The sequence below is a fragment of the Dasypus novemcinctus genome, chromosome 13 (genome assembly GCF_030445035.2).
Source record: "Dasypus novemcinctus isolate mDasNov1 chromosome 13, mDasNov1.1.hap2, whole genome shotgun sequence".
NCBI lineage: Eukaryota > Metazoa > Chordata > Mammalia > Cingulata > Dasypodidae > Dasypus > Dasypus novemcinctus.
The window spans coordinates 63,934,327-63,955,669 of record NC_080685.1 but is presented as its reverse complement, the minus strand read 5'-3'; the positions used below and the strand labels follow the sequence as shown (position 1 = coordinate 63,955,669).

Here is a 21,343-nt window from a genome sequence, read left to right as displayed (position 1 = left end):
TTACACTCTCTTCCAGTCCATTCAGTGGGCTGTAGCAGGATTTACAATGTCCTGCATCTGTCCCTGCAATATCATTCAGGACAACTCCAGGTCCCAAAAATGCCTCCATAGCATACCTCTTTTCCCTTCTCCCTGCCTTCAGCAACTACCATGGCCACTGTCTCCATATCAGTCATATAGTTTCTTCCATTGCTAGAGTCACAATAATTCTATAGTAGAGTACCAGTTAGTCCATATTTTATTCCTCCATCCTGAGGACCCTGGGATGGTGATGCCCACTCCACCTCTAAATTGAGAGGGGGCTTAGATCCCTAATGGCTGATGGATAGGATTCTCCTACTTGCAGTTATAGACTCTCTTGGTTCTTTGACGTGGTGGTTAACCATCCTCACCTCCTTCCAATTCATTTTAAATGTCATAACTTTCAGACCCTTTGAAAAGAAAAGTTGGCACAAGCTGGAGCATAAGCTTCAGAGAGCAACTTGGTATTATGCCTCAGGAGCTCGAGATATGTCCAGTTCATCATATCCTTTCATCCAATTATTTTACTTTCTATCCTAAGGATAATAATCAGAGCTATGGTGAGAGACTTAGGTATAAAAATCATCATCAAAGTTTATTTATAATTGCAAAAAATCAGAAGTTACTGTGCAAGTTCTACAATAAAGGATTGTCTTAATATATCATGGTATACCAGGCTATGGTCAGATAATGAAATATACAGATTGTTAAAAAATTATGTCTTGAAATAACTTTCAATGATATAAGAAAATGTTAACCATATACTGCTAAGTGAAAAAAGTAGATAAAATGATGAATTTTGCAGATTAATCCAATTGCAGGTATATATACCTATTTGCTACATGTATAGAGGAAAACATGGGTTAGAACTACACAAAATTGTTAACTACGGTTATGTGGATTGTGTGGTTGTGGATGATTTTTTTTTTGGCCTGGATTTTCAAAGCTTGTATTGCTTCTATAACCAGAAAAAGAAAACAAAAATGTTCATTTTTTAAAAGTGCAATGTAGGTTTCTTTCCTCACTGTGGCAACAAGCTTCTATCAGAGGCTGATCTCAAAAGTGGCCACAATAATAATAATCCTCTGCATAGGCAGACAGACTATTCACACGGAGGTGCATTCCAAGCACTTCTACACTCTTCCTTGCCCTTGAGGCTCACAGCAACTTTTATGTGGGCAAGGAGTACTTCAGATCAGTTCCTCTCATGAAGTCCAGCTGAACCCTGAGATGTGCTTGCTGGGCAATGGGTCTGTTTCACCTGTGAGGATGTCTATCATGTAAGGAGTATACATCCTTCATGTTATTCCACAGCATTATGAACTCGACAGGAGCCTCAGGAGTTGGAAAGTTCTTGCCCAGACATGTGAGAGTGTGTTTATTCATTCAGAAGTATTTTATTAAGCATCTTCTATGTGTCAGATAAGGTTCCCACTCATTCCAGTAATATTGGCGCAAGGTGGTTACTTGAAGATGACTGATGGGGATGGTTAGAGAAGCCAAGTTTGGAACTAAATCTTGTGGTTCCATGTGGAAGATAGCTCTGCTAAGTAGTTGCTTGGCAGGGATTTGAATTCATGGTCTCACCTGAGGTGTGTGTATGTCTCTCTCTCTCTTCTCTCTCTCTCTGTCTCTTTATCTTTCTCTCTTCTCTTCTTCTTCTTCTTCTTCCTCCTCCTCCTCCTCCTCCTCCTTCTCCTCCTCCTTCTCTCTCCTCTCCCCCCACCTTTCTTCAGATGGAGGTGATTGTCGGGGATTTTGGGATTGTGGTGGTACCACGGGATGCAGCTGACACAGACCGGATCATGAACCATTCTTCAATACTCCGAAAATACAAAGTAAGTCCACCCCCCCCCCCAACCATGATAATATAGTTCTGTGATGTATCCCTTCTCTAAGAAGGCTGGGAGGCTGGAGGAGTGAAGGAGCAAAAAAGAGTTCAGTATGAGGAACTGGCAACCTACTCTCTCTCCTCTATCCCTAGAATAACATCATGGTCGTGAAAGATGACATCAACCATCCCATGTCTGTTGTCAGTTCAACCAAGAGCAGGTACGTTTGACAAATGGCTAGAGAGACATTAGCCAAATTGGCTTACAAGTGTCTGTACAACCCTCCTCAGGCAAGACAGACCCTTAGCTACAGGCTGATACTTGCTGCCATGGTATTCAGCCTCCTGTTGGACCTCATTTATTTGTGCCTAATCATTTACTTTTAAAAGAGTTCAACCCATATAACTAGTGAGAGCTGATATGAGGGGGGAAGAGGATGTTTTTAGTTTGGGACTCTACTGTGAGATGCTTATGGAATACAGTATTAGTAAGAGTATAGACCGAGGTGCCATACTTAAAAGACCCCAATATTCAGAGTTTTAAATAAGATAGATGATTATTTCCCTCTTACTGAACAGGCCAAAAGGACTGACAACTCTGGCCTCTTTATTGTGAAGCTTCTATCTCTGAATGTGCAGCTGTGGGAATGAATGTTTTACTTAGCCATTGGGAAAGGTCAAGGTGAAGGCCATGGCAAGAAGCTTTGTCTTTAAGAAGATAACTCAAAGTTGCACATGTCACTTCCCTTTGCATCTGCTGACTCAGCCTCGGTCACATGGCCATACCTAGCTTCAAGGGAGCTGGTAAATAAACTGTATAGCTTGGTAGCCATATACCCAGCTGAAACTTGACATGTTCTATTACAAAATGGAAGAAGGAACAAAGACTATCCAGTCAACACTCTCCACCACAAGCCCCAAGAGGAAATGTCTGGTAGAATGCTGAGCTATATGGAATATAGAGGTCTGAAAGTCTAAATCTGACAGCCATGAGCATATAAGTGTAAATTAAGGTTACAGGTATGCTTGAGCTTACAGGGATTGTCTATAAGAAAAGAAGAAAGCTATGGGGAATGTTAGCACTTCAAAGGCTATGGAGCAATCAGAAACCAGCAGTAGTGGTTGTCCATAAACCAAGGCAGGAGAGGGTACGGAGACAGAAAGCATTGTCATCCATGTCACATGTTTTAGATAAATCTAAAGAGCCTAGGACCTTAAAAACAGTCCATTGTACTTCCCTGGAAGATCAGTATGATGATACTTGCAAGAGTAACATCAATTGGGAGGTGAGGGCAGAAACTCAGCAACAATGAGTGGAGAAGGAAAGCTGTGGTTCAAACATCAGAATCACCATAAAAACTTAACACAAAAATACAAATTCCTGTATCCTCTTCAGTCCCACTGAATCAGAATTTCTGGGGATTAGGCCTAGGGATCTCTTTCCCTGGTGATTCTGGTGAAGTTGGGATTAGCATTTGGAAACCACAGGTATAGGCAACTTTTTCAAGAAGCTTTACTATGACAAGGAGGCACCTGGCAACCTAGCTTGCAAAGGCAGCAAGCCTGATTCCAGACAGGTCTCACAGGACCGGACTCAGATGCCTTTTAGAATATAAATGTATGCAAAAGTAGATGAAGTTTTGCAAAAACCCTTTGGAGTCTGACATTCCCAAGACTATCATATGAAGAGGAAGGGAAAGCAGCCAGACCAAAACTGGAACAAAACCATGTAGAAGCCAAAGTGTGTCCCTGGAGCCCCTTCATACCTATTGCTGCCTTCTCTCCATGTGCCCCCATTGCTCACAGATACGGGCTCCTGTAGGAAACCAAAAAAGTGGTCCTCTGGAAGAACTCCCTGTCGTGTTACCCATCATGAGACCAGCTTGGGAGAGGAACCCAAAGAAATGAAATAATATTAACTATTAATCACATTAAAGGGCCTATGTGTGCTTGGCACTCTTCTAAGTGTTTTGCATAATGACTCATTTAATCTTTTTAATAGTTGAAAGAGAGTGGCAAAAATACTATCTTCATTTTAGAGAAGAGAAAACGGAAGAATAGAGGGGTTTAAATAACTTTCCCAAAGTCCTTCAGGTAGGAAGTTTCAGAGCCGGGATAAAAGAGTGTCCCTAGGATGGGGGAGGAATTGTGAAGCCAAGAGAGCTTTTCCTAACATAGAGTCTTTTTACACAACCTAAGGAAAAAGGCTGGTAAAGGGGTGTTGGAATCTGCTAGATTGCTCCCTTTTGCTGAAAGAGAGTAAATAAGCCAGTCCCCCTGACTTGCTTCAGGGACAGTGATCTAATCTACCATCTCTTCTTCTTGTCCAGGTTGGCCCTGCAGCATGGGGACGGCCATGTCGTGGACTACCTGTCCCAGCCAGTCATCGACTACATCCTCAAGAGCCAGCTGTATATCAACGCCTCTGGCTAGCAGCTACACAGCCCTCTGCTCCACTCTTCCACCAACACACTGGCCCCTCCAGTCTCTGTTAGTCCCCGTATTTCTCTCCTGACTCTGTCCCTCCGTCTCCTCATCTTGACTCTTCTCCACACTTACTGACTTAACCCCCACAGTGTGGGGGAACTGCAGAGAACCATGGCATCCCCTATTCCACAGTCACCTTTGGACAAACTTTCCCCTAGTCTTTGGGTTGGGGGTGGGAGAGGGAACAGGAATGGGAGTAGGGGAAAATGCAGTCCTTGGAGATGTATTGGAATCGATCTCCCAGCATGCTCTAGAGAGGCGGCTCTGGTGCCCATCCTCCCAGCATGCTCTGGGGAGGCGGCTCTGGCACTCGCCTTCTCAGCATGCCCTTTACCACAAAGGGCTATTTTCTTTCTTTTTTTTTTTTTTCCTCCACTTCTCATAGAACTTGGATGAAATCAGTGTCCACGGTTCTTTATGTTTGTAGTCTTTGATGCACTCTTGTGGTATTACTTCCCTTTTGATAGGCTACCCTAGCCAGCATCAACACTCAATAAATTTATCAGGGTTGCACCCAGTAAAGAAGGCCAAGCCACCTTCCCTCTCCCAAAACACACACACACACACACCCTCATATACACACACACACAGCCTTTGGCCAGGAGTGAGACTTTAAGATTCTGAAATCTGGGAGACAAGTCTGGAAACAGTCAGTTTTCTCAGAAGAATCTGAGTCCATTTCTTTACTTTCAGAAGACCATTTTCCTGATGCTCTGGGCCTACAACCACACAAGGCCAGTTCATCCTAATTTCTTAAGTCCCATCCTATTGGCAACTGTACATTTACTTATTTGGGCTGTAGCTGATGGGCAGAGTGTGGATTTTCTGCCCGTCTAGGAGTTTCCAAGGAAACTTCAGATCACCAGTCTAAACCCTTGGGGGCCATAATTAGGCACATTCCTGCTTCTGAGAAGAATTCCATATGCAAGGCCAAATCCTGATAATGCAGTGATTTCTTAAATAAAACACACTAGGAATTCACTCACCTTAGAGATCGTTGCTAATTGGGATTATTTATTGCCCATTTTACTGGGAAATATCTCTTCTATCCTCTAAACCCAGAATAGTTTAGAAGAATGCAATTTGTTATTCTGATGGGAACTGGTGATTTTTACCCTGTCTAGCTGAGGTAACATAGACAGTAACTGATGTCAATTCTTTCTTGTGAAATAATGCTTTGGCCTTGTTTCTGGGGGCTGAGCCATATATCCTACAGACCCAGCAGCCACAGTAACCACTTGATGAGATCTGTCCAACAGGGGAGTGGGTTCACACAAGAGAGACCTTGGCATAATCAGGAGCCACTAAGCAAAATGGATTTTAGCAGTTTCATCGTTTTCTCCCTAAATTCTCACCTTCTTCTGCTGCCCTCAGAAACATGGTTGGACAATTCTGTTCTGGTTGTTAAGGCTTTACTCATGTCCTGCTTGGACAGGTCAAAGGAAATTACTCCCTTATGTTTGTGACTCACATCCAGTCTCTGGCTCTTGGGTTTCTGATTGTCTTTGAGCAATGGTCCCCAAGAGGTAAGATATCTTTTATCAAATTCTAGTAGCAGCTATGGCCCAGCAGGGACAGGCTGGACCTGACCCAGGGACAGTGTTCTTCACATATTTTCACATCAGCAACGTCCTTTGATAGGCTCCAGAGAAAGGAGCTGGATTCATCAGAGGAGCATAGTAGAGTAGTATCAAGAGGTTGTTATGCCTCTCAGATTGTGGAAATGATCTCCAGAGGAGGGATGGGAGATCCTATTTTTTTGGATCTCCGTGTTTGGCTAAGAGTCATGGAATCATAAAACTGGAAAAAACTTAGCTCAGTCGATCCAACATTCTCCTTTAAAAGATGAGGAAACAGAGATCCACAGGATTAAATGGCTGTTTCAAGGGCACACAGCAAGTGCAGAGCCTGGCAAGAGTTTGTCTTTTCCCCAACCCTAAGGCCATTGCATCTCATGTTTCTCTCTCCCTGCAGTTCCCTGAGAGGCTGCCGAGGTAGCATGAGGTTTCCTCCCTTCCCAGCCTTTACCTGGCAACCTTCTCTTAAATTGTGTCTTTCCCTGGTGCTCCCACACATGGCATTTTGTATGCCTGTCTAAGGGATATGATGGTGAGGAAGGCCATAGCTAGGTTTCCCATAGAAATAAAGATATCACAATAGCTTGGAGGGAATCCCAGAAGTTGACACTCTGAAGTCAAGAAATGTTTGCTTTGTAGAAGGTGAAGGAGGACACTACAGGATAATAGTATGGCTGGGGAGAGAAAGTGGGAAGAACCTTTGTCCAAGCAAAAGAGCCATAAGCCAAGAAATGAAACACGGGAGAACAGGGTACTGGATTTCCTGGGGAAACATGGCATGTGAAAGTATACGCAGTTTATGGATAGAATCCTAAAGCAGTCAGGTGGATCCTTATGAGCAGACCTGAGAAAGACAGGATTTCTTTTGTCTCTTAGGTCTACTGCTGTAATTCTGCTGGACTCTGTGGTCAAATCCCTTTAGTTCACAACCCACAAGAAGGAAGTGGGCAGGCTCTGCCTGTGGGGGCTGGGGGCTGGGAAGGCATGTGGGATGGGAGAGTGAGGTGAGGTGAGTTAGAGAAGGAACAGGGGCATTAGAAGTAGAGTTCTAGGAATGAAATGGGACAGATTCTATCTTGGTGGGTCACAGGGATCACTTGAAAAATGACTTTCCTTTAATGAAAGGAAAAGTGAATCCCTTGCTTGTATAGAATCCTCCACCCCCCACCCTGTCCCATTCTTTGTTTGCTGGAGGTCAGGGTACTCTCTCACTCCAAGGCCGGATGTTCTGGCTGTAGTCCAGACACAGTCAACACCAGAAAGATGACTCAGAGTCTGAGGTGAGGCCCCAGGTGCCAACAGGATGACCTCTACGCCCTGACTTCACCCTCTGGGGTTCTGCTCCTTCCTACAGAGTCCAACCCAAAGCTGGCATGGCTCAGAGACCATGAGAAAATCATGGACTGGAATGACAGTGTCAGGAGGGGTCTGGGGTTTCATTTCCTGCCTACCAATAAAAAATGTCCCTCCCATTTTTCTGAAAGTGGCTGATGTGAGTATAAGAACAGGCAAGAGGGAAACCCTTTGTATCAATGACCTTAAGGAATGGTCCTCAGGGGTCTGCGCTGCTTGCGGGTACCTAAGTCACCCCCCAGACAGCCTTTGAGGCCTTCTTGCTTTCATTTTCCTTAAATGTACATAGGAACAGGGGAGGAAATTCTCTTACTGAAGTGCCTGAAACCCACAGGTAGAGCTTCTAGAGACGCCGTTCCTGTCTCAGCTTTGTCGACCTTTCTCCTAAAGTTCTCTAGTCTCATGCTCCAGCTTCTGAGAAAGAACTTCCTGTTTGAATGAAGCATAAAGTGAGACTCAACCATCAAACTATAGTAAAAGGCAGGGTATTACAGGGAGAAATGATTCTTACTCTAACAACCCAAATCTACTCTCCCCAAACTGATACACATATACACTCTTTTAGGGGACTAAGAGAAGCATGTAATATTTTATTCATCAAAAGAGTAATGCAAAAATAAATCAGTAGGATATGAAAAGCTCAGGATCTCTCCCAAAGCTCCTGCAGGAGGGCCAACAGGTGAGATGGGAAGGATGGAGAGAAGGACTAATTTTGTAGCTCATCCAAATAGGATGGCATGCCTTAGGAAGAGCATCATGGCAATGATGATAAATATGCTCTGTCAAATTCAACCAGTCTGCACCCTCCTATAGCTGCTCAATAAACTCATCTCTGTAGTTTCTTTTTTTTTTTTTAAAGATTTATTTATTTATTTTTATTCCTCCCACCTCGCCAGTTGTCTGCTCTCTGTGTCCATTCGCTGTGTGTTCTTCTGTGACCGCTTCTATCCTTATCAGCGGCACTGGGGAATCTGTGTTTCTTTTTGTTGTGTCATCTTGCTCTGTCAGCTCTCCATGTGTGCAGCGCCATTCCTGGGCAGGCTGCACTTTCTTTCACGCTGGGCGGCTCTCCTTATGGGGTGCACTCCTTGCGTGTGGGGCTCCCCTACACAGCAAGGCACTCCTTGCGCACATCAGCACTGTGCAGGGGCCAGCTCCACACAGGTCAAGGAGGCCCGGGGTTTGAACCGCAGACCTCCCATGTGGTAGACAGACGCCCTATCCATTGGGCCAAGTCTGCTTCCCTCTGTAGTTTCTTTGTAGTGTGAGTTTAGAATGTCTTCTCAGCCTATTTTGGTTAGTTAGGAATGAATTACAGCTCCTTCCCTTCTCCTTCAACCTAGGCTCATAGCTCAGAGCTCTGCTTGATTCAAATGGTCTCAAGGATTGGCATGGGGAGGGGGAAGCTTTTTTTGAAACACTTTTAGGTCACTGAATCTGCCATTTAAAGAGCAAGATTTGCTTAATGTAAATCTATTCATTAATAAAGACTACATTCGAGTTGCAACACCCTTCACAGTGAAATATTTTGAGTAAAAGTTTGTTGCTAGAATAGTCATGGATAAGAGTTTTATTAGCGAAATGTTTCAATTATGTTAATAAATAAGGCAATGTACTAGAGTGTGGTGTCTGGATCCAGAATCTTCTCTGTGGGTTGCAGAATTAATCACTTTTTCTTTATACTCTTACTTGACAGACATTGACAGTTGTAAAAATGTATGTGGAATAGGAGTCAGCTGATTCCACATGTGTAACATAAAGAATATAAAATCCTCCCAAAGAATAACAGCAGGGAAGAATAATTAGCAAATTTTTAAATTATGGTTAAGTTTTCTCATTTTTACAAAATCAAATCTTAGATCCTACTTAATCTGTATTGTACTGTGTGATTAACTGGCTCCTTGATGAAATTAGTGATTTATGAAGTAAAAATATACTTGTGAAAATTAAAAACTTGATTAAGTTCCTGGCACAAAAGACCTCGACAGAAATTGTTTCACCACCCTTTGTTTTGGAAATGTAAACAAAATTGAATAATATGCTAATTGTTCAATCCTGCTGTGACTATTAGCTCTTATTTCATCTTTAGTTGTACATATATCCTGTATTGGCTTAGTTCTAAACTGGGATTGCTATTACCTAATATCAGCCATGATTCAGAAGGTGAAATAGCAATTGCCTGTTAGGCCAGATAATTTAAGGGTTAGCTGTTTATCTGCTGAGTTTTGTTTTTTAAAAATCATTTTGGTTCTTAGTGTGTTTCTTGTTTAAAATTGAGATTAGCCAGCTTCGTGTGTATACATGTGGGTTTGGTGGCACAAACCCACATGCCTGAGCCTTGTATATTGATTACTTGTATTTATGTTTGTGCCATTTTGTTTACAAAACTAAACACTGGGTTTTTCTCTGACCTGAGAGTGTGTAATGATGAGAACTTTGTTTAAAATCGGCTATAAACACTGATATAAATTACTAACTTAAATTAGCTTATAAAATATAGATACAGATAAGAGTTAACATGCATACACATTTCAGCCCTTTTGACTCATTAGTAAGCTTCAAATCTTGGAATTTCTTGGGAAGTTCCACATAGCCAATGAACCAAAGAAAGCAGAGAGAAACACTAAACTGTGCTTTCCAGTTGGGAAAATGGAACAACAAGAATCCATAACATTCCCATGGCCACATTAAAACATTAAAAGAAGACACAATAAACATATTCCTGGTCCTTGAGACTTGGTCCAAACATTGGGCTTGACTCAGTGTCTTCTTACCCTTTTCTCCAGCCTCCCAAGAGTACTGAAAAGAAACCACATCCTGAAATAAGATCAGAAATACATCTGCTAAGGAGAAATTACAGTCTACAGGCAGTTTCATTTCTATGTTTCTCTCCAAACAGAAATCTCTCTGAGTCAAAGTAGATGGCAATGTGTGTAATAGTCTACCAATAGCACAGTAAACCAAAAAACTCTCAGAGGAGGAGAAGAGGGTTTTCCATTACAAATTACAAACACTGATGAGAAATTGGAAGGAAAGCTGCCTTAAATCAGCATGGTCCAACATGTGAAGATTGGCAACAGGAAGCTAGGTGGGCCAGCTCCAATCCACATGCCCCTTCTCATTTCTTAGGGGCAGACTGTCAGGCCCTCAGCCATGAGGGAATAATTTCTATACCAATGGAGTCCATACTCATCTCTACTTAGGAATCATCTTCCATTTTTTCAGGGAAGACAATCTTAGGACTTTCTTAATCTATCCCATTGAGTAATCTTTTTGTGAATTCTTGTATCTTAGGTATTAACTAATGGGATCCCTCACCGAGATCCCCAGCATATATACTGTCTACTCCTGCATTTGGCCAAGACAGGTAGCCAGTCACCCTTGATGCACTCTTCCCTTCCTTAACGTGGAATTGCCACTGAGAAGTGGCTCACAGTTAGATGTGATCATAAAACTGAGTTCTGAGCTGTGGGATGTGAGAAGTAATAGCAGCCCCTCTGTGTCTGTTTGCCAAAGTACTAGAAATGGGTTGGCTTTTACAATGGTCATTTTATTTAGGATAAAAGTTTACAGTTCTGAGGCCATGAAATGTCAAATCCAGGCATGAAATGTCAAATCCAGGCATCAGCAGAGATGTTTTCTCACCAAGGTCAGCTACTAGTGATCCTGGGACCCTGGCAAAACTGGCCACTGATCTCTGCCAAAGTCACTGCCTTCCCTTCCAGAATCTACCATCTCCTGGGTCTCAGCTGTGGGCAACCAGGCCTCCTCTGTCTTGGGTACTCTGCTTTCTTCCCAGGTTTAGCTGTGGGCCAGCAGGCATGTGGCTTGTGTCTTCAGCCTTGAGCTGCTCCATGGGCCTAGCCTCTTGGGGCCATGCTTAAGCTTTGGCTGCTAGTGGTCCTCAAGTCCTCTCACATGGCAGGGTCAAAAATGGCAGAGCTCCCTTTTCCTCTGTATTTCCATTTATATGATGCTCCAGCAAGAGGACAGAGACCCAGCTTGAATCATGCATCACTGATGTAGTCCAATCAATTGGGTTTCCACAGGAATTGATTAGTCCAAGAACATAATCTTCTTTTTGGGATTCTTAAAAGAACTTCAAACTGCCACACTCTCCCAGACCTCTCCCCTCAAAACCTCCCACAGGGCTCATTCTTTTGATTTCCACCTGGTTGGAATGGGGACAACCCCCAGGACAACCTGATAAATCATGTGTTGTAAATGGCAGAGCCTCTGATAGGAATATATGGAGGTTTACCCTGCCAACCTGCTCTCAATGCTGTCTGTTACGAGAGCAAATTAGAAACGTCTATTATGTTTGAGTCATTGCACATTTTGGGGTCTATGTGATAAAACATTAATCTATTCCAGTTAGTACACATACATTTTTTGGGCATTAGTTGCTAATTACCATGAGAGATTTGTAGGATGTGTGACTAGGTTGCTAAGACAGGATTTTTAAGTTCACTTCCACAGAACACAAAGCAAAGTGATCAGACCTGTCAGATTTTGGGGAGTCATCATGGACAGATGCAGAAACCTTCCTTTAGCCACTTGAGTAGATGGCCAATTCAGGATTAATATTTCTTATTTTATTAAAAAGCATGACAGACAATGTACCTCAAACTAATGATTTTATCTTCATTTTATAGCTGATGAAAAGCAAGAGAAAAATATGTATTATTCCCCCAAACCGAGCTTGAGTTATTACAAAATAAATCCTTCTTCATACTCAGGAGACAGCACCAGTGAAATCTGGTAAGTCGCTTTCCTGCTTGGAAAGGGCAAAACAAAATACTCAGAAATAGGAATTGAAGATGTTAAGTCTGGAACTCACTGCTATTTCCACGGCATTTTAGTTTCTATGGCTCTGATGCCTCCACTTTAGGCTAAGAGTTTATTAAATCAGAAACTAAGACTTCTAATGCTCATTCTTTATTTAAAAACATGTCCATGAAAAGCCAAGGAAATACAGAGGCAAGGCAGCACCAAAGTTTCGTTTCCAAGCCAAAGGTGGAAGTTGCTCCAGCAGTTCCCGCTGGTCTTGTCATGACTCAACAGTCTGTTGCAATCAGTTGTGAGAAAAGCACAGTGACAGCTGGAATGCAAAGAACTGTGCACAACTCAGACCTATCTCGGCTTTGCCAAAACCCAACTGCCCCCATGGGAATATCTTGCAACATATGTTCTGCTGAGAAAAAAAGCTGCAAACCAGGGGGTTACTGCAAAAAACACAGCTTATGATAAACAAGTTGTAACTTTAAATTTATTTTTTTAAATACCTGCCTTACGCATTAGACAGTCAACACTATGAGGGCAGAGACTACGCCACCACGGTACCCCCAGTCCCTGGCACACAGAGGGTACTCAATGCATATTGTTGTAAGGATGGATGGATTGAAGGATGGATGGAAAGATATATTCTACCCAGCTCAAGTATAGGTAGGAACATTCTCTGGTAAAAGGAGAGAGAGGGGGGAAAGAATTAAAGTAAAATACATGTATGTATATATCTTTTACTGTTTAAAGACTGGGATTGAATTAGGACAAATAAGTCTTCTAGATAATTTCACCTCTTTCAATGACCAAGCCACATATTTCTATCACTTTGAAACCCAAAAGTAAATACCTTCCCAATGTTTGCTTTACTGGTAGGAAATGCTTTAATAAAAATAGTCTTTAAGTTGCCAGGGCATCATTAGGAGGAAGGATGCCACTCCCAGATCCAGAAGAACTAGAAGGTAACAGGGCACCAGGTACCATTGCTCTAAATGGACCTGCCTTCCAGCTCCTCATTCCATCACTTCTCACTTCTTCCAGCTTGAAAGTGCAAGATACATTAATGCACTGGGTGGTAGGTAGAAGGACCTCTGATAAACAAGAAATAGTATGAGGAAATAGTATTTTACTGGCCACAGTGTGACTAGATTTCATTCTCTGTTCTAGCATTAGGAAGAATTTTTGCCTGAGCAAAGTCAGAAAATGTTCCTTTGGTCACATTGCTCAAAGAATAAGCTGATTATAACCCAGAAGCTCTTGTCCATACTCCAGGACTCAAAGTTTATGACAATTCTGAAGCAAACATTTGCCCATGTGGTTTGTCCTTCCATCCGGTGTACTCTTTGGGGTCCAGGTCATTGTCAGTCTCACACCCAATGAATGCTATTTGCTTCATTGTCCAGCATCAGAAAGCAAATGATATCACACTGGTGCAATAAGACATCTGCCTGGCCAAGGTATCAAGGATGGAGCCAGGTTCAGGTGACCTGAGCATGCCCATTCAACATGTTCAAATGTCCCATCCCACCCCACCTACATGAAATGGTTCCTTGGTCTGTGTCCTAAGAACCTTAGTAGAGAAATCTCTATGGCAGCTTCACTGTTGCTCAAGGTCCTGGGTATTGTAGCAGCCTGGGGGTAGGTTGTCCCTAATGTTCTCCAGGTTCTTCACATCAGCCAGGATCCCATCTATGCTTGTCTCCAGGAAATGGATTTGGCCTCTCTGTCGACGTGCCCTCTCTTCCAGTTCTGACATCAAAGGTCGCAATTGGCTGTTGATCTGGGTCTTGGCTCGGAAGAGCTTCTGCTCCAGTAAGATCAGCCTCTCTTCGTCCACACTATCAGGCTGGTCTATTTTAGGGAATGGGAAAGGAATTAACATAGAAAAGCTGTGATCAGATTTCCTTGAACACATGTGGGTTCTTTCTTACACTTACCTAATTTTGTTTCCCCCTGCCCAGAGCAAATGGAATGCCATGCATTTAAAAAGTCTTGTTTGAAATTTTAAAATCTGGAAAACGTGCTGAGAACACTGTGAGCAGCCCAGTTCAAGCCTTGAGCTCTGTAGTTCAGCAATATGAACACTGAGTTTCTCCTTTCCCATTAGGGTCAACAGGTCATTGGGGACTGAGCACTGTCCAAGATGTCTGTCCAGCTCAGCTCACCCCTAGGACTAGAGTGCACTCCAAATTAAGTTTTCTGAACCACCTTTAGGAAATATTTTGCTGTTTTCTATTAGATGTCCTTTAGAAACTGGCTGGACTTCAGGGTTTATAGAGGCCAAGGTATGCTTTGCTATTTGGCGGATGGATTCCAGCTGTTGGGAAATGATGCAAGAATTCATTCCAGCTCCAAACAGTGGGAATCTGGCTAGATATTAGTTTATTTCCAATACGAAATTAAGACACATTATTTGTTCAGATATGTTTTATTCATAAACTATCTAAAACTAATATCAGCATGAAGGATACCTGACTAGGCCAGTTTGGGTCAAACAGACTTGAACGGCCCTCGGTCAATTCTAACCCAAGGTCAGGCTCCCTCCTATATCTGAGTTTCAGTGCTAAAATTTGACTGCATGAGTTTGTTTTGTTTTGTTTTTTTTTTTAAATATACTAGAGCAATTAATCTTTTACTGTTCATGGACTCAAGGGAGCAAGTAGAATAGAAACAACACCATAAAAAGAATATTTATACAATGGATCTGTTCTTCACCTGGGGACAAAGAAAAATTCAAGAATTTAGAATTCTATGGCATACTGAGAAAGTTAAATAAGCTTGGGGACAAAATAACAATGCCCGTGGTGAGGCAGCATGAACTTCTAAAAAAGAGCATGGCGGTTGGACAAAGAGACCATGGTTCCCGTGGAATCCTGCCTGCACAGCTTACCACGGGATCTCAGAGTCATCATTAACCTCTCTGAGCCTCAGTTTACTCCTCTGTAAGGTAAAAAAAAAAAAACCTCGCCTCACAGGAGTTTTACAAGATTTAAATATCACACATGAAAATACCTGGCATAGTGCCTTACACATAGTAAATGTTCAATAGTCCCCACCTACCTTCCTCTCCCCAATCTCTTGTTTTCTCTTTAAAGGTCCCATTTCTTTCATTATCTTTTTTCGGAACACTACAAAATGCTGATAAAATCTCAGCTGGGGGAACGTTTTATCCTTAGAGGCTCTTTTACTCTACCCTTAGAGACTCTTTTACTCTTTTGGATCATAAGCAGACCCATTAGTAGAACAACACAGACAATATTGGTCTCTCAGGTTTTACAGTCATTCTACTGAATTGGAGAAGTAGAGCCAAGCCTTTTCCTGACATTAGATCTATAACCTAATCCTTAGTTCTATATCTGCACTAGTCCAAGCTTGATTTAAAAAAAGAATGCCAAACAAGGCTTTGATATCAGCTCCACCTAAACCCAAAATTTTAGTTGAAATCTTTAGGAAATGACTGTGGGGACACCTGATTCCCTGGTACTTTGTGCCCTCAAAACCTTTTTACTCTAAAATTTGTACCATATCATGGGCCTATTCTCTTTACATTTCTTCTGCATTATCTACCCAGAAAGCTCAAGTTTTCTCAATTAGTTACATCCACATATAACTGAGTTCAGGTAAGGAACAGGCAGCAGAATCAGCAAGTGATTCTAACTTTCACAGACTGTAGAATCTTCTTTTACATCTTTCCCCTTATCACTTGTAGTGTCTTAGACCAGGCTTTCATCATCTCTCTCTTAGATTATTTTAAAAATCTCCTAAGTGAGCTCACACTTCTGCCTAACTCTCCTTCAAGCTCTCTTCCACTCAGCTGCCCTAGTGATCTTTCTGAAATATACAGTAATGATGTTATCCCTCTGTTTAAATCCATCTACTGACTTCTCAGAATTTTTGGGGATTGAATCATGTCCCCCACAAAAGTCCTAATCCTAATCTAGGACTTGACTTGAACCCTAGGACTTGAATCCTAATCAAGTCCTAATCTATGTTCCTGTGGGTATGAACTCATTTGTAAATAGGAACTTTGAAGATATCATTATTTAGGTGTGGAGTCTTTTGTGAATAGGATCTTCAAAGGTCTTATTTATTGAATCAGGGTGGGCCTTAATCCACAAGACTGGAGTCCTTATAAATCAGAGGCAATTTGGACAGATAGTCAATAGAATCCAGAAGTCAGAAGGAGCTAGAGAATGAAGCAGATCACCACATGGCAGAGGCAGAGTTGTAAGCCAAGGAACTCCAAGCACTGCAGCAAGCCAGAACCAGAACACTATAAACTTCCAGGGGAGCATGACCTGTCAACACCTTGACTCTGAACTTTTAGGCTCCAAAACCATGAGGCAATAAATTCCTGTTGCTTAAGTCAATCAATGTGTGGTATTTGTCATTGTGGCCCTGGCAAACTAAGACAAGGATCACATCCAGATTGCTTAGTAAGGCCCTCAAGCCATCTAGTCTTCTTTAAAGCTGTGAAGTTTCCTGAACCCACCCAGATCTTTGACCCACAGACCTCCATCACCAAGGGCAGTAGGTGGTCAATGACCCATTTTGGAGATGGTAAAACAGAGTTTAGAAAATGTAAAGTGATCTACCCAAAGGATCTAGGATTGAAGACAAATCAAATGTCCTGATACCCTTAACGAAAGTTAAGACTCCCATTCATTGTGGTTAGATTATAGTGCAACTTTGGGGGAAAGAGCTGGGGCAGGTGCTGGAAGGAGGCTGGATACCCCACATACCTATTAGATGTAGGATGCCGTCCAAGGTATTGAGTGTGTCTTGGATTGCAAATCCAGCATTCTTGGCTCTGGTATCAACTCTTTGGGCTTCAGTAATTACCTGAGGAAAAATAAGTACAAGCCAGTCTTGCAAGGATCTTTCCCATTTTGGCAAGATTAAGGGACCCGCTGTGGAAAGCAACAGGAACTCACCATCTGCACAGCATCTGTATCCATATCAAACTCCAGCTCTTTCCTTGCCAGCGCTCCCTCCACTTCCCTCATCTCACTCTTCAGAGTAGCCAGTCCCTTCTCCATGGCCAAGGCTCCATCTGCTGTCACATTGGCTTCCAAGTTCAGACTCCCTATCTCCTGGGAGAAGAAAAGGAGCCAGGAACAGAAGGAGGGATAGGGTAAGGCATGAAAACATCCCAAAGATAATTGCAGAAAAAATACAGCTGCATCTAGGCTCTGATGGAATAAGTTAGATGAACAATGAGAGAGTGAGACTGGAGGACACACCCTTTACCAAGCTCTACATCAAACAAGTAAATTTGGGGGTCTGTCTCTAGGGACTAGAAGGGTCAGCAGTGAGACATTGCTTCCCTCTCAGTTCAATGCTCACTAAATGGTGAACACAATAGGAACCATTTGGGGAAACACAGAAAATGAGAAATTTGCATAATTTTCTGACATATTTTTATGCTGCCACGGTCTTTCAAATGACTTTACTAGGATTCCTGAGACGGTTGAGTTTTGGGTACAGAGAATGAATGGGGTATAGCTTTGGGTTTTTGTTTTTATAAGGACAAATCTCATTAATATCTTTATCAATAAACTATTAGGAGTACCAAATTGCAGGTGTCTCTATGTGAGAAGCTGGACAAAAAGGCGGCTCATAACTGACCACTAACTTCAAAGGACTTAAAATTAGAAACTGTTTTCACAAATTACAAGGGATCCATGAGTGAGACCAACAGTCTAGATATCAAGATTTCCCTCTGGGCTTTCTCTCTAGAGTTGCAAAAGCTTTCTAGAATTCATGGTTAAGCAACAGCTAAGAAGCACTCCTTCTACTTGGTGTTTACTACATGTGTTCTAAGTGTGATTTGTCTGTCTCCTCCCATTATACTGAATGCTCCTTGAAGGCGGGACTAGGTATTTGGCATTTCTGGATCCCCAATACCAAACTAAGTGCTCGTGTAGTAGAAGGAAAGAGAACAATGAATAAGTGGGTGGAGCTTAGACATAGGACTGAGACAGGGACAAGGGATCTAGAACTCCAGAATTTTGTACCCTGAAATCAAACACTGATGACAGCTGTTATGGGCTGTATGGCCTCCCCCATGAGGTGTACTGAAGTCCTAACTTCAGTGCTTCAGTGTGTGGCCTTATTTGGAAATATGGTTGTTGCCAATGTAAGTATTTAAGATGAGTCCTGCCAGAGGAGGGTGGACCCTTAATCCAATACAACTGGTGTCTTTATACAAAGAAGAGACACTGAGACAGACACACAGAGAGAGAAGGCCCTGGGAAGATGGAGGCAGAGACTGGGGTGTGGCAGCTGCAAGCCAAGGGACACCAAGGATCGCCAGCTACCACCAGAAGCTAGGAAGGGGCAAGCAGGGACCCCACCTCCTTACAGGCTTCAGAGGGAGCACGGCCCTGCCGATACCTTGATTTTCACCTATGGCTTCCAGAAATGAGTGAATAAACTTCCATTGTTCTAAGCCACCAAGTTTGGGTAATTTGTAGCAGCCGCCCTGTATAACAAACATTCCTAGATGCTTCCTTTCCTGGTGTTGGCCAAGAAGGGATACTGAAAATGGGTGGCTCCAGTGCTCAGGCAATGGCAACCTGGTGAAGCAATACACCACCAGGCCAGCCACGCGTATCTGGGGGTTGGGCTCACCACGGATGCGCCCAGTCCTCCCTCTTCTTCACACCACCCTTGTGAGAGGCATCCAGCCGCAGCTCGATTTCTCTTTACCTGTTCTATCTTGCCAGTGATCTCCAGGGCCTCACGGGCCTCGTTCATTGCCCTCTGGGCGTCAGCAGCAGCACCGCCCAGGGCCACCTCTGCTTGCTCCGTCTTGTCACTGGCATCTGCAACTTTCTGGCTGATGTAGGAGAGCTTCTTCATGGCCTCTTCAGCTTCTGCTTTTCTGTCTTCAACCTGCAGGTCAAACTCTGAAATGAAGCAAAGAGAACATTGCCACGAAGATGAAAAATAACATGCAAATGAGTGAAAGTGGCTGAAGTTTTTAGGAAGCCTTCCTGAGGCTGTTATTACTACCCAAGGGTGAGGCTGGGGGAAGTTGTGGCTGGAATTACTCTTTCTTGTCCAGGAGAAAGCATCTTAAAGGAGGCTCTGAAAGGACCATATTGAGTCCTTTGCTCAGAGAAACTCATAAACAGCTTGCCCTGCATCCCACCACTGCAAGAGTATTAAGACCCCAAAATTGATGAGTAGCAGGTAGAAGTTTTGAAGACACAAATTTCAAACCACAGCCTTAAACCTGAAGCCACCAATGACAGAGGTGGGGTTTAGGTACAATGGGCAGAGAGGTAATTTTTGTTAAAAAAAAAAAAAAAATCCCAAGAGTTTAAGAATACTTCTCTTTTATTCTTTAGTGAATAAGAAAGCAACTATAACTAAACCTCTGCAAGGTACAAACCCAAGTATCCTGGAACTCAGATGCTGTGACAAAGCTTGCTATGTCATTACCAGAAAGCCACCTTATTGGTTCCATAAAGAAAAGGAAAAATACCTGCACAGTTGGGAGATATTGAAATGGTGAGGGACACTGGCAATTACTTAGTTCAAGCTTTTCCCTTTAAAAAAGCTACATGACTTGCCTACAGTGACACTGCTGGGTCAGCTGAGTCACATGGCCAAGCACAGATCAGAACCTAAGCCTCCTGACATCTAGCTTAATTCTCTTTCCACTATCAAATATTAACAAACTTTTTTCTTTAGGAAGATATTTATTAAGCATCTATTAATACCCTAATGTACCTATACTTAGTCTTAGAGGGATATAAGAGGATTCACAATAAATCAAAGTCATGGTTATGCTTCTAAAATTCTCAAGTGACCTCCACCATGGGCTACTTACCTCTGAGATTCTTTAAGATGTGCTCAACTTCATAAAAAGTGGCATTGCCCATGCGCAGTGCTTCTTGAGCTCTGCTTTTAGCAAGGTTGGCACGGGAAAGCAGCTGATCTGATTTCTGTAAATAGTCAGGCAGAACAAGATTAGAGCAAATGTAACATACACCCGGGAAATGCATTCCTGCTAACAAAATCACCCACACCCATTTCTCTTTGAGATGACAGAATTCTGTGATTCACTGCAGAATCGAGGGGCACTGTTGATCCCCCCAGGATCTGGGACACAGCAAACTTTATAATCCAACAACACATCCCATATAAAGAACAGCCCCAAGCTCTAAATCACTGACAGAGAGTGAAAAGTTTTGCAAAACATACTTTCAAGTTCTAGGTACTTCCTGGAGCAGAGCTAAGAGACCGAACTCAGCCCAAATTAGCTCCTAGGAGACCTGGGTCCTATTCCTAGGTTTGAGGGCTGACTCACTGGGTGGAGCTGAGCTCATTAGATCAAGGTCTCTGTGTCTCTGTAAGGAGTGGCACCCAATTTTCAGAGAGCTTTCTATGGTTCCTCTTGCCATGTTTTTTCATATGGTAGGCACCGAATACATATTTGTTGAGTGAAGGAATTAACAAAAGTATACCTGTCTACCATTCTTTCCATTCTGCAAGAGTTGCTGGGTTTCTTCTTCCCAGTTTCCCAGACTGCTTTGCACACGCTTGAACTCATCCATGCGCCTGGTCACCAGGCTTGAGAGAGAATCAGCTTTTTGTCTAATCCTCTTTGCTTCTTGCTGAGAACCCAAAGAAATGAATGAGTCCAATTTTCCATTCACCAGTTATCATACCAGCCTTCTTAGGACCTGGCATCATTTTTTGAAAGCAGCAACAGCCTTAGGAAGCCAAGAAAATAGTCACTAGTCATCCTGGCCAAAAGCCTAACAGAAATGAGGTAATGTGCTCAAAAAAGTCAGATAGTGGGTACTCCATGAGTCAAACAGGCTATGTCTCTGTTTTATTGTGTGTGGTGGGGTGGTAAAATTTTATGTTAGTTTCTAGCTATTAGGGAAATGCGAATCAAAACTACAATAAGATAACATCTCACACCATAGAATGGCCATTATTTTTTAAAAAATACAGAAAACAATAAGTGCTGGAGAGGATGTGGAGAAATAGGAACATTCCTTCACTGTTGATAGGACTGTAAAATGGAGCACCCTCAATGGAAGACAGTTTGGTGGTTCCTCAGGAAGCTAAATATAGAGCTGCCATATGATCTGACAATCCCTCTACTAGGAATATATCCAGAAGAACTGAAAACAGTAACGTAAACAGACATTTGCACACCAATGTTCATAGTGGCGTTATTCACAATTGCCAAAAGATGAAACAACCCCAGTGTCCTTCAACTGATGAATGGATAAACAAAATGTGGTATGTACGAACAATGGAATACGAC

The 21,343-nt window shown here is 42.6% G+C and overlaps 2 protein-coding genes across 16 annotated transcripts in view; one reads left to right on the top strand and one right to left on the bottom strand.

Moving 5' to 3' along the window:
* The window catches only part of NMNAT2 (nicotinamide nucleotide adenylyltransferase 2), a 231,319-nt gene extending 221,640 nt beyond the window's left edge, over window positions 1-9,679 (top strand). For all 14 annotated transcript variants that reach the window (XM_058274846.1, XM_071207601.1, XM_071207605.1 and 11 more), the window contains 3 exons: window positions 1,758-1,859; window positions 2,006-2,073; window positions 4,183-9,679. In XM_058274846.1, coding sequence (XP_058130829.1) covers window positions 1,758-1,859; window positions 2,006-2,073; window positions 4,183-4,285 — 273 coding nt within the window. In that variant the 3' untranslated portion in view covers window positions 4,286-9,679. The remainder of the gene's footprint in view (window positions 1-1,757; window positions 1,860-2,005; window positions 2,074-4,182) is intronic.
* Window positions 9,680-12,524: 2,845 nt separating this feature from the next.
* LAMC2 (laminin subunit gamma 2) overlaps window positions 12,525-21,343 on the bottom strand; it is a 58,724-nt gene continuing 49,905 nt past the window's right edge. For both annotated transcript variants that reach the window (XM_058274841.2, XM_058274843.2), the window contains 6 exons: window positions 20,529-20,678; window positions 19,892-20,006; window positions 18,763-18,962; window positions 16,986-17,144; window positions 16,794-16,893; window positions 12,525-13,902 (listed from right to left, as the gene is read on the bottom strand). In XM_058274841.2, coding sequence (XP_058130824.1) covers window positions 13,649-13,902; window positions 16,794-16,893; window positions 16,986-17,144; window positions 18,763-18,962; window positions 19,892-20,006; window positions 20,529-20,678 — 978 coding nt within the window. In that variant the 3' untranslated portion in view covers window positions 12,525-13,648. The remainder of the gene's footprint in view (window positions 13,903-16,793; window positions 16,894-16,985; window positions 17,145-18,762; window positions 18,963-19,891; window positions 20,007-20,528; window positions 20,679-21,343) is intronic.